This window comes from Podarcis liolepis, assembly GCF_965112155.1.
Source record: "Podarcis liolepis genome assembly, chromosome: Z".
NCBI classification, from domain to species: domain Eukaryota; kingdom Metazoa; phylum Chordata; class Lepidosauria; order Squamata; family Lacertidae; genus Podarcis; species Podarcis liolepis.
Window position 1 is genome coordinate 23,249,841 of NC_139570.1, and position 26,498 is coordinate 23,276,338.

General features: G+C 40.9%; 1 protein-coding gene across 14 annotated transcripts in view; it reads right to left on the bottom strand.

Moving 5' to 3' along the window:
• TENM1 (teneurin transmembrane protein 1) overlaps window positions 1-26,498 on the bottom strand; it is a 375,511-nt gene that overhangs the window by 118,711 nt on the left and 230,302 nt on the right. For 12 of the 14 annotated variants that reach the window (XM_083484887.1, XM_083484897.1, XM_083484896.1 and 9 more), the window contains 3 exons: window positions 17,909-18,103; window positions 8,621-8,767; window positions 3,804-4,020 (listed from right to left, as the gene is read on the bottom strand). In XM_083484887.1, coding sequence (XP_083341013.1) covers window positions 3,804-4,020; window positions 8,621-8,767; window positions 17,909-18,103 — 559 coding nt within the window. The remainder of the gene's footprint in view (window positions 1-3,803; window positions 4,021-8,620; window positions 8,768-17,908; window positions 18,104-26,498) is intronic. The other 2 variants (XM_083484888.1, XM_083484895.1) reach the window with 1 other exon arrangement.

Sequence of the window (26,498 nt, forward strand, 5' to 3'; positions counted from 1 at the left end):
CCTCCTGCAGCATCCAACTGGAAACGCCAACACTTTCCAGTGTTCACACAGTCTTAAAAACTGTTTATCCCTCTTATTCTATTGCAGCTCTTAAACTCCAGGTCTTCACAACAAAGTCCTTGATGTTTAGCTAACTTCCAGCACTTTAGTTAATCAGTAGATGAGTAGTATCTTAGTTAAGTTTCTACTTCCCTTGAATTGCCATGTTCTTAGGAACAACTTTTGAATCTCCTGCGCAAAACATATCCTCTTAAACTTTTGACCCTCCTGTGAACAGCATTCTGAGCAAAACATTCCCTTGAACTTTTAACATTTGTGTGAGTTGTTTTTTTAACCTTCTTATGCATGAGATCCTTTAGAGCAAAACCATTCTATAACCCATTACTTGCATACAAAAACACAAACACAAAATGCTGAAAGCCCCATTCCTTCACAGGGGCATTTTAATACCTGCCTCTTATTGTTTCCACATCATACAAGCCTCCCAGCTTCCTTTAAAAGCATGTTTGGCATCCAATTTTGACATTCAGCACAAAGAACAATTCAGATCCATATCGTGTTAATTGCAGCACATAGGAAATGAATCCAAATGTTGCCTTTTTTGTTTTCAAAGGTAGAATGGTTGTTTCCCCCCCTTCTTCCTGTTAACCTTTGGTGCAACCTCAAATCTGTTTTGCACCTAGCATGGTCTAACCTAATATTTTTTATTTAATTACATTCATATCCTGCTTATCTTTCATGATGGATCTCAGAGTGGTGTGTGTGGAGTCCTCAGGTGGCTGCCAATCCAGGCACTGATCTAATAAAGATATTATCCTATCCTTATTTTGGGATTTCTCCCTCTCTAGTACATCAGCACAACTAGCTATATTTTCTCCTTCAGTACAACAATGTTTAAGAACCAAGAAATCTAATTTACAGGCCAAGGTACATGAGAAACTGTTAGGTATTATGGATGATCTGTGGCTGTCGACACCAGTACATAAATTATAGTTGCCTGGGGTGGGCTGCCGTATAAAACCTTATGAGCTGCATATTTCAAATGTTACTCCCTTTTCGGAGGAAAATATCAGTAACCTTGCCTTCAGAGCATTAAACTACTTCTCTATAGTCACACCGAAACACACATATGTATTATAGACTCAAAGGTATATCATTCACTCACACAACCACCATTATTTTTCAGCAAACTGAATCTAAGGCACATTGATGATAATTCCCTGTTTGAATAAGAACTGATGAGAATTTCCTGGCTGGATGAGGAATTACATCATACTATTCCCTGACAGAGAAGGAGTGGCCAGCTGGTTCAGGAAGACCAGTGGTGCAAGCCATGGAAGGACTGAACCTAGGCCTTGCTACCAGGTCTGAGCCAGTCAGCCAGCAGCCCCTTTGACCAGACAACCAAAACAGGCCCCCAAGAGGCAGCACCTCTTGAACCAGATTCACCCTAAGGAACTGTCCCTTCTGTACCGCAGAGGCCTCATGCTGACTGTGCTGGCATTTGGAGTTAAAACGCTAACCAGAAGTTGAACTTAATACTGTGCATTCCTACTGAAGGGCACACTTAACTTGGATAGAATCACCACGAGACTCTGAGTTTAGGAAAATAAGAAAGCTACATTCATTCTGGAAAGTATATGCTGGCTAAGAAATATCCTAGCTAAGGTGACGTTGCCTTGAGCCATGCTTGCTCTTGTACCTCAGTAAGCAGGACAGAAAAGACGTATCCTCTCCTAAGGTGAGGATGAAGAAGCAGGAAGCAGGTAATGAGGTCAAAAAGCCTATCAGTCTAGCACCTGAGGAAAGGTCACCACAGGTTAGGTCAGAAAGGACAGTTGAGGAAACCTGGGAGGTTACTCCCTCTATCTGCTTTTCCTATGTAGGCACATCAGCCTCCAAGGAGAATTGCACCCCAATGCTTCCAATAGACTGTGACTGAGTGCAAGGATCAAAGATAAAGGACTACTCTTTAAAGTCACTCTACTTTTTGTGAAAGAAGGAGAGATCAAGATGTACAGAAGGGCTCAGTTGAACTCCAGACCTTGTCAGGAGGATAAGACTAATAGCCATAATGGCAGTATGTTGCCTCCAGGAGAAAAAGCAGCATCGCTTCTCAATACAGTTACTTGGGAACTACAGGAGATGGCTATTGCCCTCATGTCATGATGCTGAACCTTTCAAGAGACATCAGGGCTAGCTACTGTGGGAAACAGGATGCTGGACTAGATAGGCCTTTGCTCTGATCCAGGAGAGTCTTTTCTGCTTAGACTTAGCCAAGCTCATGCAACTCCAGCCTGATACTACCTGCTTAAGCAAACCACCTTCAGAGGTTTGTTGTGGCTATAGGATCCTGCTCATTTTTAGTTCAACAACAGAACAAACTGGTTTAAATGTCTTTATTGGTGTAAGGTACACAGAGCTATTTGTTAGATTAGGAAGATCTTTCTGTTCTTCTCTACTATGCTGGTTTCTGTCCACAGATTACCCCCTCCATGCCATTCCAAACAAACTGATACAGATCTAGATCATGTACATCATTCAAGAGTCTCCCAAATGGCTCTTCCTTCACAAACTGCACCAGCTTAGCCCCACATATGAAGCGTCACTTTGCCTTTGGAAATTTCTCCCCAATTTAAGAACACCAACGAAGAAGCCCAGTTCCAGATTTCAACTTTTTCACAGGAATATAAGTATTTGTACATCTAGCCCAGTGTTAAATATTGACTAGCTTTCCAGTGTCTCATCGGCCTCCTGGATCTCCCCCCCACCCACCCCAATGGAGATGTCAAGGATTGAACTTGGGACCTTCTGCATCCAAACTATGAACTTACCATTGAGCTACAGTTCCTTCCACAGCAGTCAGAGCCTATTCTGTTATAGCCCCTGAATTCTTTGGGCAAGGGAATAGGAAGCTGCCTTTTACTGGATCAGGCCATTAGTTCACCCAGCTTAGTATCACTGACATTGATTGCCAGAGGCTCTTCAGGGTTTCAGGTAAGACCTTCCTATCTGAAGATGCTGGAGACTGAAATGTTGTTCTACTGCTAAGCTGCTATGGCCCTTCCATAAATTTTGGTCCTATGCCTGAAAACATTCCAAAGACACACAGCCTTTCCTGCGTGTAGCAAACTAGTGCATCAGCATACATCATCCTGTCTGTGGTGTGCTCATTTACCACATGTGGGGAGTCCTTATGGCATGGTACGTTTCATTTATATACAACTTTTTAGCCCAAAGGTCCCCAAAGCAGTGAACAAGATTAACAAATATGAACTCAAAAGAAACATACAATAAAAGTACAAGATATACATCAATCAAAGCAACATAAAATAGCATCAGAATTCAACCAAAAATACAGAAATATAATAGAATGTGACCATGAGCTCCTGAGATGATTCTACATGGGGCCATTTATCTTTCAAAAGGAAGTATCCTTCTTGGTCAGAGCTTCCCAAAAAAGCTTTAAAAGGACTGCAGCATTCTTCCTGTTGTTTTAAATGTAAACAAATGTAAACTATTTTTTATTAAGTTATTGGACATTTTTGCATGTCAACGCTATTTCATGACTGAAAACTGAAAACTGTATATATGTGTAAAAGACCTATGCAGCAAATCTAAAATATCTGTTTATGGCTTTATTTTAAGCGTGGAGAAGACCAGGCAATATTCCCCAAAGAAGTTATAAAGGATCATTTAATTCCACACACACACACACCAACCATTCCTACCCGTGTAGTGGTTGAGTACCTTCAATTTGGAAAGCAGCTTTCAGTAGTAAAGAAAACACACAAAACACTTACCTGCTCTCAAATGAGACATCTCCTCGGATTACATGAGTGCTTTCCTTGCCAATAAGAAACTTGATTCTATCATAAAAGAGCCTTGGAGGATGCTGAGAGAAAGGAGGCTGGCTCTGCTGAATGAGGTCAAGGGGATCAGGGGACCCTTGACAGAGCGGGCTTGAATAGCAATTGCTTTGCTGGCAGCAGTCAGGGTCTATACAGTCTGTCAAACCATCTGAAATGGATAATACAGGAAAAAATGTTGCAATACAGCAGCCAAAGGATCAACGGCTGGGAAGAATGCATTATTTATTTATTTACCTGCATTTACGATCTCTTCCTAGGAAACATCTCAAAGAGACTTAACAATAGAAACACCATGGATATTATATATATGTGTGTGTGTGTGTGCGCGCGCGCGTGCGCGCGCCAATTTCAGCATTCCTTGCTTACCATCCATACATCTATGCCCTACTTTTTCTCCACACAATGAAGTACCTGTGCAAGAAGGGGAAGGGTGAATCTCCAATGGGGGGGGGGGGATAAAAGGCTAGGTGGCCCATAGTTGGAGATAACAGCCCCTGGACTGGTGGTAAGTAAAGAGCTAGGCAGGTGGGGGCCAGCTGAGGGGAGAGTTTAGAATGAAGTTGGTGGTGCAATAGCCAACAGAAGAATGGAGAATGAGCACTCACACTTTACATTGTGGGTGCCCTTTGAAGGATCGCGCGTGGTGCTACGGTTCCCAGGGAGCTTACTGGCAAATAGGGGCTGGCTTGCCTCTCAGTGTTAATTTTTGGAGGTTCACACCCAGCCTCAGTAATCAAGTTTTTTGCTGGGAGGTGGGCCCAGCCACATTTATAAATAGGAGTGGAGCCAACAATAGCCAGGCAGTCCCTCCCCTCCCTTTGTTTAATGTTTCTTGTTAGCAGATTAACTTTTTCTTCCTGTTTAGTGGGCGCTGCTGTGGTCTTTGACTGGTTACTGTTGAAGGAATGGGAAGAAATTTTCCTGCATTGGCAGGTTTTGTCTTCCCCGTAGCAATTCATCACAACTTTGGCGGTTATGGCCTTGGGTGGAATCCTGTAGTCTTTTCTCCCCTATATGGGGGGGGGATGAAGTGGTGACTCACCCCCCCTGCGGCAGGTATCCCAGGGTCCCCTCTTAAAGGGGCTATGTATGGGTGTCACTGGCCATACACTGAAAGGTCATCAATGAACTACCCTGCGTGCAGGGATATGTGCTTGGCTGCCTGCTACACTTATGTCTCACAAAGCACCCCCATATCCCATTTACGCTGATGAGCCCCAGTTCCCCCCGGCTGAGGGACTGGGAGGTATACATGCCCAAGGCCTAAGCCAAGGTCTTCCTACATTCAGAAGTTTAATAAAGTTTGGCCTAATTTTAATTCCATATACCTGGGGGCTGGGGCTGTTGCCACCTGGTCACACAATGCAAGAAGGTAAATAAATTGAAAGCAGAGTAGCGAGGTAAGGAAAACAAGGTGCGGCACCTCCTATTCAATATGAAATGAGGAAGAGAGAAGAAAAAAGGAGATACATGTTGGACTTCTGTGCAAGATCAGTAAGCACAAGAATTAAGGACAGAGATAAGCAGCTTACAATGTGAGATAGGAAGATCAGAAAATAATACTGTGCAATAATCTATATGTGAAAGAATGATAAGCTGAGTTAGTTTTATCTACATCAGTAAGGAAAAAAAACAATGGAGAAGGAAGGAAGGAAGGAAAATAAAAGTAGGAAAGCTAGGTTCAAGTTTGGCTAGAGTATTTGGAATGGAATGACAGCAAGTTCCTATATATTTTTTGCTCTGTGTTGTAAAGGTAAAGGACCCCTGGACGGTTAAGTCCGGTCAAAGGCGACTGTTAGGTGCAGTGCTCATCTTGCTTTTCAGGCCAAGGGAGCCGGCGCTTGTCCACAGATAGCTTTCCGGGTCATGTGGCCAGCATGACTAAACCGCTTCTGGCGCAATGGGACACCATGACGAGTGTCAGAGCACACAAAAACGCCGTTTACCTTCCTGCCGCAGCAGTACCTATTAATCTACTTGCACTGGTATGCTTTCAAACCACTTAGTTGGCAGAAGCTGGGACAGAGCAATGGGAGCTCACCCCGTTGAATGGATTCGAACCACCAATCTTCCGATTGGCAAGCTGAAGTGGCTCAGTGGTTTAGACCACAGCGCCAACAGCGTCCTGTGTTGTATATACATTAAACAACTAATATACAACACAGTGCTATTTTTCTAATAAAAGAGGTGCCTGAACTCACCATGAACACCTCCCTTGTTCTCTTATAATGGCAATGCACCCACCTGAGAGGTGCTGGAATTGAGTTCCAGCTGGAAAAAAAGCCCTGCTGCCATCTTGTAAAATATCAGGACAGTTTACAACAACATATGATAAAACAATAAAATACAAAACAACATTAAAAAACCTTGCAAAACAATTGTTTTAAAATGGTTAAACAAAAGTTATTCAAAACTGCTATGTGGGCCTGTTGGCATAAAAAAAAATCTTGAAGAGACACTTAAAAGTCAAAAGTGAAGATGTCTGTTGTATTTCTGCTTAAAGAATGTTCCCCAGCTTGGAGATGGGCAACACTAAATGCCTAACATTTGGTTGAGGTAAGTTGGGCCTCTGTGGCATGAAGGGCAACTAACATTGCTTCTCTGGATTATCTCAGCTAGGATATAAGGGCTCAGGCAGTCTGTAAAGATCCAAGATCCAAGTGGTTCAGGGCTTTGTATGTTAACATAAGAGAGTTCAACCTGGCCTGGTAGCAGATGAGCAGCCAATGGAGATGTTTTAGCAGAGGTGTCACATCATCTGCACCAGCTGGAGTTTCAGGGCCAAGGGCAGCCTCACATTGCAGTAATCTAGTCTCAAGGTTACCAATGCTAGGACTCTAGTAGTCAGATCCTCCTGATCGATATGGCTACAGCTGGTGTACAAAATGAAGGCACTCCTAGTTACAGAGGGCACTTTGTTAGACAGCATAGATGCGTCCGCAAGCTACATACTTGCTAGGATTGTACCCTTTGTTAGTCCAACCCACTGACATTAACAGACACTGTTTTTAGGGTGCTTCCTATAATATTTTATAGTACAGATATGTTTGCCATTCAGGGCTCCTCCAGAAGGAAAGGCGGGATATAAAAGCAATACATAACAACATTACAATTGTTTCAACTTCTGCTGCTGGGATTATTATTTTGAGGCCTTGGTTTTGGAGATCTTATTTTGTATGCAAAAACACCAATAAAAACTACCATTGTCTGTTGCTCTTTTCAAAGGGGGGGGGGCTTAGAAGGATGGGGGTCAAAGGAGGGCTGTAACTGCAGGTTGTAGGATGGCAAGATTGGGGCCTGGATCAAATTTGGAACACTTCCGCTTTTACTCAATACCAGCTGCACAGCCTAAGTAAGAATATCTGGTAATCAGAGTGAATATCTGCTTGGAGGCTTGGACACATCTCTGTAGAGCCACAGCATGCTCTATGCTCTACAGAAAGCTTAGAAGTGATGTGATCCTCACCCAGACTGCTTGCAATCTGCAGTCTTGTTGGTTCTGGTTTTAGGTAGTGCCATTATTCTGGAGCCTGAGGCTCTAATGTGAGAATGTCACACTCAGAGATTTCATCATAGGCTTTCCAGGCAGTTTATATGGAACCATCCCTGCTGCTTTTTGAACAATAGCTGGGCATACAAAAGCATGTGTGTGTGAACCTTTTCAGCAGATTTGAAATATCATCTTAGATCATCTTTTGCCAGCCTGGTGCCCTCTAGATATTTTAGGCTAGTCCCAGTCAGGAAACTTGTGGCTGCTGTGCCAAAGGAGCAAAGTGGGAGAGGCAAACAGGAATAAAATGAAAGTAGTAAAATGTGGCAATTTCTCAGAAAACTCAGAAATTTTTGCCACGGCGGGCATCAGCTGAACACGGCTGCTATCATTAAGTCCTGCCAGCATGGCACAGATGTACGCCACAAGCTCAAATCAGCACTCCACAGCTGTGCATCTGTTGCACTGTTTCAGATTGAGAGAGGTGCCTTTAATGTTATGTGCATATTTGAAGATGAAGAGTCTGGAGGTGGGAAGAAATGGTTGGGAGGACACATTATTATCCCACTTCAGAGAATCGTGTCTGAATTGTGCACTCTGCGGTGTGGTCCTTCACTTTGTTTATTTGCCAGTTTAAATATTCATGTGATATAGTTGCTTTTAGCCCCAAATAGGCTCACAAATAACAGAAAATTAAAAGAGTGAAATTAGTTTAAAAACGAACAAGCAACAAGCTTGCTAGTCAAAACAGGATCAGTACTAAAAACTTAAATGGTAAGTTACTTTTGATTACAGATAGCCCTCGGCGGGGTGGGAAGTAAGACAGCAAGAAGGCAATAAAAGGTAAAGGTAAAGGGACCTCTGACCATTAGGTCCAGTCATGACCGATGCTGGGGTTGCAGCGCTCATCTCGCTTTATTGGCCGAGGGAGCCAACGTACAGCTTCCGGTCATGTGGCCAGCATGACTAAGCCGCTTCTGGCGAACCAGAGCAGCACACGGAAACGCCGTTTACCTTCCCGCCGGAGCAGTACCTATTTATCTACTTGCATTTTGACATGCTTTCGAACTGCTAGGTTGGCAGGAGCAGGGACTGAGCAATGGGAGCTCACCCCGTCGCGGGGATTTGAACTGCCAACCTTCTTATCGGCAAGTCCTAGGCTCTGTGTTTTAACCCACAGTGCCACCTGCATCCCTCAAAAAGGCAATACATAGGATCTAATTGTACAAAACATGGGGGTCATAAAGCATGCCCGTACCTCCATCATTATCGATGCTGTCTCCACACATCATTTCCATGACAACATTGCATCCCATTCCACTCCAGCCCACCTGGCAGACACAGTGCCATCCATTCTGATCAAGTGTGCATCTTCCATTTCCATAACACAGACCTGGGCAACCATCTAGGAAGAGAACAATTAAACAAAACTTTATGTATTATCATTGTCCATTGATAATTATTATCAGTCAATCAGTTTTATTACCAATGTGACATATTACCACTCTCCTTGCTATACAACCATTCTGTCATAGCTGAATACTGTTTGTGCAAATGGTCAACAGAGATGAGTTATCAGCTGAAGGAAAAGTTGTTTTAGAACTTCTTGAATAGAAGCTTGAAACAAGCACTTAGTAAGGGTGGGTGAATCTCTATTTTGGACAGATTCTCCCAGTTTCTCATTTTCCCGATCTTAAGTTCAGTCCTTCACATTTCCTCATCAGTTTCTGGCTGGATATATATATATATATACATACATATTTATGTATATGGTCCTCTTGAAAATTCATCTGCATTATGGAGCAAATTTCTTCTTTCAGTCTAGTATATACATTTTTTCACAAGCAAGTTTCCCCTATTACAACACATTTTGTATGTTATTTTCACGATATACAACACTTTTTATATACATTTTTGTACATATTGCCTGGTTGGATAACTGCCCTGTAAAATTTGGAGAAGTCCACATTTCAGTGGATAGTTGTGTTTCAAATTTTATACTGTTTTGAAAAATGTGAGTTAGGTAGGTTTAAATGTGAACTGCATCAAATTTCTCCTGTATCCCTAATAACATGCAGCCTGATTCTATGCAGGTTTATCCCATAGTGAGTCCCACTATACTAAATGAAGCTTGCTCCCAAATAAGTGTGCTCTGATCAGCTTATGGATCACACCCTGGACCACATGTAGGGATGAAGAACAGTTTTGTCTGGTTTACATTTTTAGGCAAACTAACTTGATTCTCACCTCCTGGACTAATGCATGGAAAGGAACATAATCTTTGGATTTCGCACTTCTCTGACTTTGCAATACAGCTCTCAGCATTATAGGATAAAAACATTTAGAAATGCATACACTGAGCAAAAATATTATATAAATATGTATTTTCTTATGAAGTACATATATTAAAGTATTTAAATACAAATTCATGTATGAATTTTCATACAGATTTAAAAAACAAAACATGCAGATTAATATGGAAATAAGACTGAAAGGACTAATGAATAAACATTTGTGAAATTAACACAGACTGGAATAGACCGATCCATTATATTAAAAAAAACCTGCAGAGAATAACTGTTTTTATTCAACAGCTTATCAAAATTCAAACTTGGTTCAGTGAATTAAATATAACCCTGTGGTTTAGTACACTTAAGAACCCCAGTTCACTCATGATTGGCTTAACCTTCTCAGGTATCTTTTTATATTTATACCTTTACCTATAATCTCCTTAGTTTATTGATTGCACAAACTAACAAATTGAAACATCATATTCTACTTGCATTTCAGATGGTTTGTAACCCTTGTCTTTTGTAACATTCTTTTGGAATTCTCTATTTTTTAAGTGGGGTGGAGAAACCTCAGGCCCAGGGGGTAAATGTGGCCAACCAGGTCTCTGTTTGGCCTGCAGGGCTCTCTCCACACCACACACCCTCCCCAGCCACAGCTGCACTCTCTCTCTCTCTCCACACACACACATGTCATGCTGCACAGACTCCTATAGCATGTTGCCTTATTAATATGTCAGTGAACCCTGATAATGCCTTTTGCTTGTCTGGGTAGAAAAGAGGAGGGGATGTTCAGAAACTAGCATTCTGTACAAAACTAAAATTTGAATTTGTTGCTCTGCCTCTTTTGTCTCTGGCTCTACCCACCATTGGCAGAAAGGAATCATAGAACTGTAGAGTTGGAAGGGACCACAAAAGTCATCAAGTCCCAACCCAATGCTTTTTTTCTAGAAAAATAGGTGCTGGTACTCACCATAAAGTTGTTACAGTAAGTGCCACACTTTTTAACAACAACAACAACAACAACAACAACAAGGTACTGGTACTGCATACCCCTGAGTACCTCCTGAAAAAAGCACTGTCCGAACCCATGCAATGTATGAATATTTTGCTCAATGTTGGGTTCAAAACCACGTTCCTCAGATTAGGAGTCTCCTGCTCTGCTAAGTTATCCCAGCACATATGCAGCCCTTAGGCTGAAAAAGCTTCTCTGTCCCTACTTTTAAGTATGCCAAAAGAACTGCAACCTTGCAGTCCAGTCCTTTGTGTGTTTACACTGAAGTAAGTCCCACTATGTTCAATAAGGTGCGAGCGTGTTTTAAGGCTGCAGCCTTAATACCCATAAATGGTTTGGATTCGCTCTCTTTCTATGACATGCTCATCACAGCTTGAGTTTCAGCCAGCAGATGTGTTCAACAGAGCTTGCCTGCAGCATTCTGAAGCTGCTTAATTATGTTCTATTGATTGGTGAGCCTGAGTATTGGCAATAAGCTCTAAGCCAGCAGCTGTGTCTGGGGGCGGGCGGGGGCACACCAAGTTCTCAGCATTCATGCTGCACTCCTAACATCCCTTAGCAAGGCAGACAGAATTATCTGTAGCTGTAGAAATTCAAACAACTGGCTAAAGGAGAACTCTGTCAAATAAGAATCAATAGGTCCACCACAAGACTCCTGCCAGAAGACTATGAAACTATGAAATTAGAGACTAGCAATGGACTGGGTGTGGGGAAGGCAAATATCAAAAAGGCTGTCTTCATCCCTACCAAGCTTCTTGAATACTAAGATCTGCAGAAGGGGCTTTCTTGGTACTTAGGTCACCCACATAAGTGTGTGGGAATGTCCTTCAAGAGATAACTTTCTCTCTGACAGCTGGGGATGCAAGAAGACAGTGATTTCCATTCCAATGTTCACTTGTCACCATCAACACTGTTTCTTTTCTGCTACAGTTCACTTTTCAACAAATACTGTCATTTGTCTTGCACTATTTAACTATTTATGTAACTTACATTCATTTCAGTGTAAACGTCAAAGCAATGTGGAAAAAAGACATTCACAACACACTGTAAAACAATGATATGAACAAATGCAAATTGCATTCACTTAACTGATTTCTGTTCCTGACCACAGACAAACATGTGAACTGCAGCAATTTCTGCCTCCTTTTCTGTTTTGTTAGAAGTCACCAACATCCATAGAGGCAGCCCTTAAGCTGTGTAAGTCCTTCTCCACTGAGGTGCCTGTTTCACCTTCATTGTACAGCACTTGCCGTAAACTGAATTTACTTCTTTATCCTGGCCTTTGTCAATTAAGATCTTTTGTTTTGTGGTACCCACCTTTTATTGGATCTATACTGCTGCGTTCCATTTGGAATGATTGACTTGTTTTTATTATTGTTAGCAGTTTTATGTTTTATAACTTTATACTCCTTTGCTGTAAGTCACCCGGGGACCTTATATGGTGAAGGGGGGAAAGTAAGCTTATAAATAAAAAGAAATGAGTGGGGAATGGAGCCATTGACATTTTTTGAATCACATGCTTTTAACTATCCTAAACCTTGCCCCTTCAACAGAGCTATACCTCAGGCTTTGAAGACTTGAGTCACAGGGAGGCCCAGGCAAAAGAAGGAGGCGGACTACAAACATATGTTTCCCCCAAATGGTTTGCATTTTCTCCTCCCCCCCCCCCCCAAGCTCGCTCCTTAACAGCTTCCCTCCAACAAGTCACGAGCATAACATAGAAGAAAACAGAACCAGCATTTGTGTACCTAAATGAAAATACATAAAGCTTTCGGTATTAATTTGCCATCTGTTGATTAAGATGAAGTGCCTCCACTTTACTGAAAATAGGTCGTTTTGCTACCTTTGTGAATGGAAGATATCATTAATCTCATCTTGTTATCTCAATGACCATTAAAAGAAAGGTTTCCAGTGGTAACATTGTGTGAAATAAATACACTGCAGTTATTTTTAATAGTTATTGTTATCTATCCAGGAGTGTTTCATCGTCTTTTGCAACACGGACTGTTCTAATGAGCTGAATAGCAAAATCTGATGGCTTTGATCCAACTATATATGTGGCATAGCGGCTGGCCGCTCCGTGTGCAGTCCCATCTACTTGGAATCAGTACTGAGCTGCAGCATGGCCTTGGTGACATGCTGGAGTTAAATAAGGTTGATGCCTCCAACCCCTTAAGTATGAACGTCAGTTAGTTAGGGTTTTTTTGTGGATGTTTGGAAGCATCAAAGACACAGTAGATGCAAATTGTAATAAAATGCGGGATGGAATTATCTGAAAATCCTGATGTCGATCTTAACCACATGAATTTTTTTCTAATCCCTGTCTTGCTTCTTAATCTCTGCAAGAAGCAGTACCCTTTTGCTTAATATATATACAAAATTCAAGTATAGTATATGCATCAATATATGCATTATTGTACAAATGATATTACATGCATGCTATATGCTTATACATTCCAAGTTTCCTAAGCTAGCATTTCAAACATATACATGCAAACATGTATATAATTGTATAATGATATGTATGTTTTAATTCGTTTCTAAAATTGTGCCGTGGAAATATTGTACAGCATTGGGTTTGCCTCTTTTATACATATTGTGCATGTAACATACACTTACAAGTTTACATGTAATTAGCTACGCCTGGTATAAGGTAGCCTCTCAATGCCCACAACACAATGTCCCCACATTCTACTCATGAAATGACTGAGCGCATGAAGGTGGAGCAGGATCATGCCACCTTGCTCGATCCATGAAGTTTCCACATCTACTGGCATGCAATTCCTACAGGCATCTCTTTATCTCTGTTCTGCATTCAATCCAGAGAAGTGAGATCCTTCTCTCCCTCATCAGTCGGGCTTTCTCTGGTTGTTGAAAAGTCCCCCACCTCCAGCAACTGCTCAGTGCTTTGATTTAATATTTTGCTGCACTTTGCCATTTATTTATTTTTTGCATTTCTTTAAATTTTAGCTTTGTGTTTTTATAGTTGCATTCTTTCCTGCAAAGTGCTTAGAGATTTTTCTGTTACACAGTCTGTACACTGCATAAATGAATGAAGAAATAAATTATTTAATCACTGCATGTGAACACAGGATCCAACTCCTAGGGGCTGAGGTCCCTTTGCCCCCCAATAAAATATTTGAGGCAGCTGGTCCCCCGCAAAACTGATGGGCATTGCCATTTAAATAGTGTGCATGTGCCACATCTTATGATCAGTTTATGTGGGGTGGGGCTTAGCTACCCACCCATCCCAATATTTTATTCAAGTTGGCACCCCTGCATGCGAACATAAAAAGAGCTCAAACCAGAAAGAAGTCCTTTTAGTCCAGCATCCTGCTGTTGCCAACCAGATGCCTGGATTAATTATAACTGGATTTTTATTTAAAATGTAACCAAGAGCACAAGAAAGACACGTTTAGGGTTTTGGTTTTTGCTGGTGTTCAAAGGAAATTCAGTAATCAAACAGAAAATATGCCTGCAAGTGAATTAAGAAGGATCCAGTGTATTTAAAAAGAGCTGGTATCTGGCCAACCTGTTTCTATAAATGCAGACACCCAAGTCTCCTGCATGCAATTAAAACCTTTATGGATTTAAAACAACAACAACAACTTTGGGAACATCTAGATGACATTTTGCCAAGGCTACACTATTAAATGTCTTGGAGAAAATGTATCATTTTTCATTAAAATTGAACAGTTACATTTCCACAGCTGAGCAATGACTTCTGAACAGAGCTGTGAGTTCTAGATTCTTATTAGGAATATCATTAGAAATTAGCCTTGGGGTAGAGGGGAAGGAAAGAAAGGGACGTCTTTAATAACTAGCACAATATTTAAATCCTGTAAAGTGAAGGGACAGAATATAGGAATTATTTAAACTGTCTGATGGTTTTGGTCTCACAGAGCTTCTATTAAATGAAACTGAAATGGGATGTATGTTTTCTAATGGTTATGTCAGTATTATTTCACACAGAATCTGTGAAAAGGAACTCAATTAGGGCGAGCAGAAACAAAATAGAATAGTGCTCTTGTGCTTTTGGTAGTTTTGTAGAAGAGAAAATTCCAGTAGATGACTTTTCCAGCCCTATTAATTAGGGTGGCCACTTAGCAATAGAGTCTCCAACGTTTTTCGGTTAGTGGGCGCATTTGGAATCATCAGGTCCACTTCTGATTTCTCACCCAGATCAAAATCAATACCACTTAAATGAATTACACCCCATTCATCACCCCTCCGAATGAATTAAATAAATAATATGCATATTTCCTTCCAAGAAATATATTCAAGGCATAGAATCATAGAATTGTAGTTGGAAAGGACTCCCAGAGGCATCTAGTCCTTCTGCAATGCAGGAATCTCAACTAAAGCATCCACGGCCTATGGCCATCCAACCTTGACTTAAAAACTTCCAATGATGGAGAATCCGCCACCTTCCAAGGGAGTCTACTTCTCTCCTCTTACCATCAAAAGGTTCTTCCTAATGTTTAGTCAGAATGTCCTTTCTTGTAACTTGAAGCCACTGGTTCTGGTCCTACTCTCTGAAGCAGGAGAAAACAAGCTTGATCCTTCTTCCATGTGACAGCTTTTTAGATATTTGAAGATGTCTATCATATCTCCTCTCTGTCTATCATATCTTTTCTAAACATACCCAATTCATAGAATCATAGAGTTGGAATAGACCACAAGGGCCATCGAGTCCAACCCCCTGCCAAGCAGGAAACACCATCAGAGCACTCCTGACATATGGTTGTCAAGCCTCTGCTTAAAGACCACCAAAGAGTCTGGAAATTACCTCAACCATTCCTCATAAGGCTTGGTTTCCAGACTCTTGATCATCTTGGTTGATCTCATTGGCACATATCCCCACTTGTCAATATCCTTCTTAAATTGTGGTGCCCAGAACTGGACACAGTATTCCAGGTGTGGTCTGACCAAGGCAGAATAGAGTGATACTATTACTGCCCTTAATCTGCACACTATACTTCTGTTTATGCAGCCTAAATAGTATTAGCTTTTTTTTTTTTTTTTTTTTTTTTGCTGCTTGCATCATGCTGTTGACTTACATTAACTTTTTCACTTGTACTACTGGCAAAGCTAGGTGCCCCCCCCCCCAATCTTATATTTGTGCGATTGGTTCTTCCTGCCAAAGTGCATTCCTACCTTGCATTTGTCCCTATCAAAATTCATTTTGTTATAGTTTTGGCCCAGATCTCCAATCTGTTAAGGTCATCTAGAATCCCAATTCCATCTTCTGTGGCAGCTACCAATGCTTAAAATTCTTCATGCATCATAAAACTCAACAATATGTCATAAACTCAAAACCCTAAAAATCTATAGAAAAGGCAAAATGACTGACCTAAACTAGGCAACTGTAGAAAATTAATTCTAATTCAATCTGGGTCAGGGTTCTTACTAGGAGATGAGGTGGCTTTACTTCATTAATTGGTAGGACAGCAAGTTAGAGTTGTCACTGCCACAAGTCATATATTGATTCCTGAAATGTCCTTGGAAAGTGGTTTATAATGATGTCCTGTTCTGCTCCCTTCAGGGAAGTTGTAGGGGGCCAGGGCAGTATGGATGCCCCATGAACCCACTGAGAGAGATGTTTCCTTTTCTTTCCCAGGGGCATTTGATGATTCAATTCACGGTGCACAGCAGTGATGACCTGTGAGCTTGCTGATTTGTTATGGAAAAGGAAGTCTACCACCCACCACACAATTTACACTTCTGGACAAACAATGCAAGAGTACAACAGCTCAGACAGTTCTGGGAAAACTGGGCTGCCTGGTATGAAAAAGGGCACCTGGCCTACTTCCCATAATAAGCTTCATCTGGCCAAAACCCTCTTCTACACAATGCAGCTCAGTCTAAACTTCTTCCAGACACCTAACAAGTTTGACTTACTGACTTTCAAGGAAAGAGATTCCACAGGCTCCTCACCCAAATTCTCCCATCGTTGACCTGGTGTTAGAGCTGAGTTCTAGTAATGTTTAATTTGGGCACCTCCCCTGGCTTGTACTGAGGAAGGAAATACTACCATACCTTGTATTCTGGCCCTCTCCTAAAAGGGAAAAGTAGCTCACTCTATCTTCAGGTAGCATTTCATCTATAATCAGCTGCTGGAGTCACTGCAGAGCTGGCTGGCTGGATCTGCAAGGGAGTTTCCCTCCTCAAGAGGAATATATAAGGGGTGGGAGAGGCAAATAACATGTATTTCCAAGAGGAATTGATTTAGTAGGACATTGCTTGAGGGACTTTTGCCTCTTCCTAACACCATCTCCCTGTCAGGTGGATTACCAGCAACTGGACTAGGTTACAGCTCTGCAATTATCTTTCCTGTTCTCTTCCGTGGAGCAGAAAAACTCTTCCAATGTTTAATTTCAACAAATATGTTGCCTTTATTGCTCCTGGCTATGATGTTTCATCCTCTTTGCGCCAGGCACAACCTAGACCTACTTGTAGCGTAACAAGGCTCTATTCAGTCATGGCTCAGTAGTCAACTTCATCTGGTCTTTCATTTGCTTCCAATGTCACAATTTTCAGACATTTTCTTTCACCAGTTCAAAAATGTTTGGACTAGTGACACTATCAGCATGCAGAACACAATCTATCATTGTGTACATTCAGTATAAGCTACTGAACTTTATTTTTATTGGTTTTGTATATGTTCGTAGAATATTTTATTATACAACTGTACACCACCTTGAAATACATGCATACAGACATAAATATCATAATAAAAAATAAACTAAAACCAGTATGAGCTAAAGGTATCATGTTTGCAGGGATGCGTGTTGTCTTATTGCTACCTGTCAAATGTTATTCTGAATTATCCAGTTGTCTAATCCCATCCTGAACTGGAATGTGTGTGTGTGTGTACCAAAAGTCCAAAAGCAGTTTCCAGCAATAAAAATATAGATGGAAACCAGATACAATTTACAAATAAAAATGCAAGCAGTACGAACAAAGGCAACCTAACACCCAAGTGTAGGCTGAGCAAGTCATCAAAAAGCCAGGGAGTTGACTAGGAGTTAACTTGGTGACAGAAGACCAACAACAGCATTGCTGTCCATGCATCTAAGAGGAGAGATTTCCAAAGTCAGTGTGCACAGCACAATTTCCCGCAGCCCAACATAGTGTGTCATACAAAGTGAGGCAGTTTAAGCGCACACATAATTAACCTATTTATTTATTTAATAAAAAATTTATACTGCTTGATTGTAGAAAAAACCTCAATGGTACGCACCCAACTCACCAATGGTGCAATGGTCCCCTTCCCATCCAGGGCTGCATTCACACTTTCCATCTTTGCACTGCCCATGTTCAGTGCAGTGAGAAGTACATGTGCGCTCCTCGCATGTTGGGCCTACCCAGCCTTCTTCACACTGGCAGGTTCCTCTTGCACAAATACCATGGCTGCCACAATCCAGTACGCAGAGTTCTTTGAAAACAGAAATTAGCAGACCCAGTTAATTTAAGAAAGTAATAACAATGAAAGATTAATGTTCACGTCCGCATTTTCCTGAACGCAAGGCCAGGTTTGTTCAATGGGGTGGGTGTCTTGGTTCATGAACCACAGATGCTCTTACAGGGGAGCATTAAAGTTTTATTTAAGGCCTGCAATGGTCAGGCTACAGGTTCAGAACACCAAAGGGTCAACTAGAGAACAACAACCAGGGGTCTTAGACCAGACAAAAGCTACAAAGATGTCTTGACAAATGGACATGCCTCTTCCACCTGCTGTCAAAATAGGCATATCATGCTCACTTGTGAGACACACCATTTGAGACAGTTGTGCTTGGAAGCAGACATTACTACAAAAAGGAATGTAGTATGGGTCAGTTCCCAGTAGTGTAGGTGGTGCTCATTCCTTGGTGACAGAATGGAGGCTGGCCCCTCTGGCTCTACCTTTTGCTATCCCGTCTCCCCTGGCAGGTTGAAACCCTCCTTTCCACTGCTAATGAATCCCCCTGCAATATGGATGGGGCACAACTGGGAGCCAGTGAGATATATCCCCTTCCTCCAGCCTTACCCCCCCCCCTCAGGCCTCACCCTGCAAGGAGTGTTCTCCTCCTCCTGTTCCTCACCTGACAGCAATTGCCACTGAAATTCCCAAGCCAGTTAGGAGAACAGGGCTCATTAAATTCGGAAAGAGATTCTCAAACATACACACATACACGATTGCACAATATACCATACATAATTCCACAATCCTTTGGATCACACTTCCGAAATAGCACCCGGCTCATTGGACCTGGGAAGCACATAGGGAAGGTTCGGGAGGGATTACTTTGAAGCAATAATAAATCCAAAGGATAAAAGCTTTATTGCCTGACAGTTTTGAATCCACTAGGAGGTTATTTTCAGAAGGGTTGCAAAGGTGAGCTTGTAAAGATCCCTGGGTCCCAGTGCAACTCTGGATTTCTCTTCGGAATCCCTAAATAGGTCTGAGCCTAGAAAATAATAACTCAAAACTAAAGCTACCAGCCAAATCCTCTTTATTCCGTCACTCAGAAAAGAAATGCATGACAATATGGGCTTCCACATTCTTGAATCTGTAGGATGAGTACAAGGCAATTTGGTTATCAGGAAACTGGCTGTTCCGATTGTCATACCAGGGAGCGCAAACATCATTATCTTCCATGATGTGAATTATTGTTCTTATGGTCCTAGCATTTGGCTGTGCTCCAGAGATGAAAAGAAGTCTCTTTTTTTCTTGCATCTACCTAGGTTTTGGTTTTTTAGTTATTATTATTATTATTATTAGTAGTAGTAGTAGTAGTAGTAGTAGTATTGGTGGGTGTGTTTTTTTAACTTCTTTACAAACGATCTCATTAGAAATGAGTAGTTAGGTGGCCAAAAGACTGTTGGGGATGCTAAATTGTTCATGGACGTTAAAATAAAATGGGTTGTAAAGAGCTCCAGAAAGGATGTTTCCAAACTGAGTGAATGGGTGCTAAAATGGGAAATGCAGTTCAATGTAAACAAATGTAATTGACGCATGTTGAGACAAAAATTATATCTTAATCTCACATATACACTTAGGAGGTCTGCACTAGAGGTGATGGGCCAAGAATGAGACCTTGTGGCCATAGTAGATAGTTCAATGAAGATGTGTGGTAGTTGCGAAAAAGGCAAATTCTATTTCAGTGATCATTAGGGGGGTGAGGAACTGAAAATAAAACTGCTATCATAATGCTGTTATACAAATCTAAGGTGTGACTGCATTTGGAATACTGTGTGCAGTTTTGGTCACCTCAACTCAAAAAGAATATTGTAGAGTTGGAAAAGGTTCATAAAAGGGCAACCAAGATGATGAGGGGGGTGGAGTGACTCCCCCATGAAGAATGGCTGCAATGCATGGGACTTTCTAGATTAGAAAAAAGGCAAGTAAAAGGTTAAATTACAGAATTTTATAAAATTATGCATGGTTGGGAAACAGAAAGGTTTTTCCTCCCACTTTCATAACACTAGAAGTAATGGGCATCAAATGAAGCTGAATGTTGAAAGATGCAGGACAGATAAAATGAAGTACTTCAATAATAATTAAATTTTATTATTTGCTTTTTAGGCCAACCCAAAGCAATTTACAATACTTTAAGCAAACACACACACACACCAGCATAAAAAAATATAAAAGACAATTCTATTTAAACATGCCACCCATGCAAATTAAAACATGCCACCCATGCAAAAATGGCTAACAAAAAAGTACTGTTTTTGCCTGGCATCTCAAGATATATAACGATGGTGCCAGGCGAGTCTCCCTGGGGAGGGCATTCCACAAGCAGGGAGCCACCACTGAAAAAGCCTGTTCTCATGTTGCCACCCTCATGCCCACCCACGGTGGGAACATATGAAAATGGGCCTCCATTTACGATGGCAGGGTCCAGTTGGGTTCATATGGTGAGAGATGGTCCTAAAGGTAGTTTAATTGATTAACAGAACATAAATCAATGTATTAAATCCTATGCACTTGTTTGAGAGTAAGCCTGTTTGAACTCTATGGAACTTACTTTTCAGCAGGCATGCATAAGACCACACTATTATAAGTATTATTTATTAAAATTCTATACCACCCTTCCTCCAAGGATCACAGGGCAATTTACGATATAAAATCTATCTTACTGACGCTGTTGCATAGTATTTCCTGTGGCAAAGACTCACTGAGGATCCAGAGGGCAGTACACCAAGACAGAAGGAGCAATACAACTGTTGTCTCTAACCAAGGGCCAGAGGGAAAACAGAAACCCTTGACAGCCCGTAACTTTGATTTCCCTGTTGTTGTTGAGCAGCTGCATCAGGGACAAATATAAAAATAGCTACCATCGACCTCATCACACCCCACCTTTCACTTCTCACTGGAAGAAGTCTCTGACATACCACTATTATATGTGGATAATTTGCATTATTTCCCCTATATAAAAAGGAGGTGAGAAGATCCAAGTAATTTTAGCTCAATTAATTTCTTGGATGTTGGATCTAATCATATTCCATAAATTTATTAAACAAATTAGAAGACTGAGTTATCAAAGGTCTCAGAAATTATGTATGTCATATTTTGTAGATTAAAAGGCAGCCTTAAATTCAAATTATGGCTGAACTGAGCCCCCATCTGCAATATACATTTAAAGCAACATCATACAATTTTAAGAGTCCCAAATAATTATGGGAAGTGTAGTTAGTAAATGGTAATTGAGAGTTGTAAGGAGATCCCTATTCCTCTCACACAGTTAAAATTTCCAGAGTTCTGCGGGAAGAGGGGTTGACCATTGAGCTGCTCTGAGAACTGGAGTTTTGTGAGGGGCACAGGGGGCTCCTAACAACTCTCAGCACACTTAACAAACTACAGTTCCCAGGATTCTTTGGGGGGTGTCCTGGCTGTTTAATGTGGTATGATACTTATTTAAATGTGCAATGCAGGTGGGTCTCACACTACAAAGCCTTCAGAAGTAGTTCTGCAGTGGCCAGAAGATCAAGATCTCTGAGAATAATTTTAGACTGATATTTTAAAATTTATTTATTTGGAGGGAAATATAGAGGAAAGCACCTGTCTCAAGTGGGATATACGATGCTCAATAAAATACAGATAAAATAAAGAAAAACTATTTTAAAAGTATGCCTAAAATAATCTTAGATATGCAGGTATAACATGGCATGGTATGAGGAAGATAATCTGACATAAAACAGAAGACATGTCTTGCTGCAGCATCAGGCTAAAGACGTATCTAGTCCAGCAATCTTTTTCGACAAATGCTGAAGATGTAACTCTTCACCTTGGCTGTTGACACTTCTGGTGTATATTTTTAGGACCCATCTTATTTTTGGTTATTCTAAGTTGTCTTAAACTATCTAATGTTCTGTTTTAATGGTTGTAACCCACCCTAGAACCTTACGGTGAAGAGCAGGTAATAATAAATTGCAATTATACGAAGGAGGAGGAGGGAGATTGGGTGTGAGTAAGCAAGCTTTGAGTTGAAGGGTGATTGACTGAAATGTGAAGATTGCTTCTACTCAATGGAGGATTCCCACACAATGTAGAACCTGATTTCCCAAGGTTCTGCATCATATAAGGAGCTTCTATGAGTACAGAATCCCACTGCTTCAGAATGTTGCTCTTGAAATCATGGAGAGCGATGAGGATGCAGCTAGCAAGCTCATATTGCTTCTTCACAATGATTGTGCTGTATTTCTGAATTTGGACAACGCCTGCATAAGGGTTTTGTATGCAAATAATATTACAATGAAATTACAAGAAGTTCATTGTTTCTGTCCTAGGCTGCAATTTATATGACTGCTGTAGTGTTACTCCATAGGTTATAGGATTACATGAAGCTGCCATATGCTGAGTCAGATTACTGTCTACACTGACTGGCAGCAGCTCTTCTTATGCAGAACCAGGGAACCATGGGCTTATTCCAACGTAGGGACCTTGAGTACATGGAAGTCAAGGGCAGGACCAGCAGCAGGCATGACTCTGGCCCACCATTCACACATTGATTTCTACATGGATGACCGTGAGAAGATGGCGCAAACAGGAAAGTTATTGCCTTGCCTCAAAGGACTGATGCTTCGTGAATTATTGACTGTGAAAGCCTGTGAGAAACATTTTATATTTGCACACTATATTTTGGGGCTTCAGAGCAAGTGTAGCTGCAATAGACAGATATGGATAGAGAGAATTATTTAGTTCTCAAGCTGCACCCCAGTCTCAAAGTCATGAGCCCAAGAAAGATAATGAAACTAATACAGGAACATAGAGGGGGTGTGAAATGCCACATCTTTTTGCACCAGTCCTAATCTCCCAAGAGTGGCAAGAAACAATGAACCTGAAATAATGAAAGGAGTGGCTTCAAGCTTTTAAAATCCCCAAGACTGGCCTTTCTCAAGCTATGTTTCCTGCAAAAAGAGACTTAATTTAGAATGGAAATCACGGTTGCAATTTGAAAGATAAAAGGCAATATAAAAGGGGGCGGGGAAATAGCCTAGGTCTGCAGAGAATCATCAGTTTCTTAGCTCCCTTAATGCTACAGGTCTAGTCAGTGATCCTGGAACTGAAATTATTTTGCCTCTGGAAAGTCTAATGGGTCACTATATACAATTTCTGCCTGTGTCATTAGCATGACAGGAATATTTAATTGACTGAATGATAGATTAATTCCTTAAAGCTTTAAATTGATTAATTAATAGAGGCAATTTGAATTGATTAGGGCTCTGAGTAAAGGGCAAACTTGTTTATTTCTTGAGACTATTTTGGTCTTTGTGTTTCACTTAACAGTGAATAAGACAGGCTATATTAAAGATAGCCTTTGCTTCTAGAAGTGGTACCTTTTGTTGATTAAACTGTCAGTGATACTGACAGTAAGGTGCTATTGAAGTTTTGGTAATTCACATATTTATTTCAATTTAATTGATCAAACTGAACATGGTGATTCAACTGAAGCTTTAGTTGATGGGTCAGTGGGCACAGCTCATCTATTGATTAAAACTCAAACTCCTTAAATGCTATAAACACACTATGTAAATAAAATATGTCCAAGAAAGCTTCTTTGTGCAATTCAAGTTCATTTCCAATACTTCTTTTTTTAAAAAAAGTTACACTGCACTTAACCTGACAGACAATTTTCAGGACACTTCTGTAAGTGCAATCTAAAATAATGAAGTCTGTTTTGATTTAAAATGTCGGTTTTGAGGGCTGGTAGAAGAAAATTCCCCGCCTTGACAGCAACAGATGATTGTTTATTAACTGAATAATAGTTGCACGGGCAAAATAGCAATTTCATGTACAAACAATATTATTTTTTAAATGTTTGAACAAAACCCGTTATCATAAGCAATTTTTTTTAAGCACAGACGACACAACTATAATAAATATATAAATGAGGGCATGATATAAAAGGCGCTGACAGCTATGTAATTTTATACCAGGCTTCTTTCTGTTTTTAGGTGTCATAAATAGCAATACCTCTTTCCTTATTGCCCTCTATTTATCTCTGTAGAAAATGTATTAATGTAACAAACTGTAATCAAACAACAGAAGTGTGTCATAGCACAAACCACCACCCTTAGGGGTCTGGACTATACAAACGAAAAGCAGGTATACAGACAAGACTTGACATTCTCAGTAAATTCTAAATAAAGATATTTGTGACTCTATCAGCATGGCACACTGATGTTGTAACATCAACATTTTTGAGATTTGGCACTTATATTTTGTTGCCTGGGAAAAAGCACCTTTATTAAGAAGTAGATTTATATGGTTGTTAGGGAGGCTGCCCAATGCATTTTGGCACCTGAGGTGGACTCCAAAATGGTTCCTCCCCCACCACTAGGGGAAAAGGGGTGAGGAAATATCTACATCACGAACAAGAAGGGAAGAAAGATTGACATCAGGATCTGCTGTCCTGGTGGCTCCTGCCACCTGAGGCAGCCACCTCACCTTGCCTCATATGTGGGCTGGCCTGGAAACTGTGATGCTCAGTTTGTATATTCTGCCATCTCCCTTGCTGTGCTGATATAATGTAGTGCTTTGACATGCTAATTATTGAGCAGTTCAGCCATTATTTACAGAGATATTTAGGCCTGCTGCATTGAGGGTGAGGCCCAGGAGTGTAAGGCAGAAATTAAGATGGCAGAGGCACTTCTCCTATCAGCCCCAGGTCCTATTTAAAGAAATGTAAAAGTTACAGGGATGCTAGAGTCAGCAGTGGGGCAGCCTCTGGGACCCTAGCATTTGCCTGACCATGACACTGGGTCTTTTTCAAAGAATAATGATCCTATCTCTTGCTGAATAATAATTGTACTCTTGTCTTTTCACAATATGTCTGTGCTGTATCCTTAGGGAAATTTACTTCATTTTATATCTTTAAAAATTCATTATAATTTTCAAAGAACGGGGGGGGGGGGGGAGGGAAGAGAGAGAATCTTCTCAAAGTTGATTTCTGTTCCAACATGTTTGTACAAGAAGTACACAGTTAAGTCATGCTGTTCCAGAATTATTTCACAAACATTCTGAATTCTGGAAGGCAATAAATTCCATATCAATAGGACAAAAACTGACTTTGAATAATTTTTGGTTCGGTATTCCCCCACCCCAAGAAGATAAATAAGTTGATCATCCATACATTAATTTAAGGAGCCTTGAAATTCACTTTGGATTATTATTTTAAATACTTAAGTCACCAAAAGACCTAAGAAGCATTTTTCTCATTAAGCGTGTTCTCCTTCATGGAGAGCACGTGTTGCAGTGGGGTCTGACAGGCCACCCCTCTGTTGCTGGGTGGGATCCTTTAGATGGCCACTGGCAGTGATTGCGCTGTTTGGGTTACTGGGGAAATTTTGATGTTGCCAATTTGTGGGGTGGACCAAGGGTTTTATATACTGAGCACGCAGCATCAAGCGTTCTCTTTTGCTGCATGCACCGGATCACCCGCCTACCCTCCCTAATTTAGGGCTTTTGCTATGCCTGTCATGGGGTTGCCTGCTTTTGGGGCAGGGGCCTGGTAGGAATTTTCTCCGTTTGGCTGATTGGCTGGTGCCATTTGGTTTTTGCCTGCTGCGTAGCAAATCGTCACAACTTATAAGGTTGCGGTTAGGCATTGGTTAATTTTTGGTTGGTGGAGGGGATGTGGTTGGCAGTGCCTGCCCCTCCAATGCAAGCCCCTGGGGGAATGCGGGAGAGGTGAAGGTCTGGTGAACAGCTCCATTTCCCCCCCATATTGTTTTCCTTTACTGGCTTTTGCTGGAATCCGGAAGTCAGTTCTGCCCCTGGGCGGGGACAGATTGTCGTAACCAATGCCTAACCACTCACATTTATGTATTTTAATAAAGTTGTGACCAAAATTATGCCAAAAACCTTAAACAAAAATTCTGTGTGAATTGTGATTTATTTGGGGGAGGCTTGGGTACCTTGACACATTAACTAAGTTTATACATTTACAATATATATAAAACTAAAGCCAAAGCTAAACACTTCATCATTCTGATGGATATAATTCCCACACTGAAGGAGGGTACATCAACCAGAATATGCATTAAGTTACAGATCTTCATTTTATGTATGAAGAAAATCATAAAATTATCTACAGAGGCCTTTTATAAATGTTCACGTTCAAATACAAAATCGTGGGCCACAACTCTACATTTTTAAACAGTATCTTCATAATTTTTTTGTATCTTTCGAACAGATTATTTTGAATGAAGATCGGCAATTTATAAAGCCCAATCTTCTCCAAACATCAGTCATTAGCAATTTTTCTAGCCAATGCCAATTATTGAACAAAGGCTAGATAAACAGAATAATTCATCCAGGAGGCTTGCTTGGCACCATCATTATA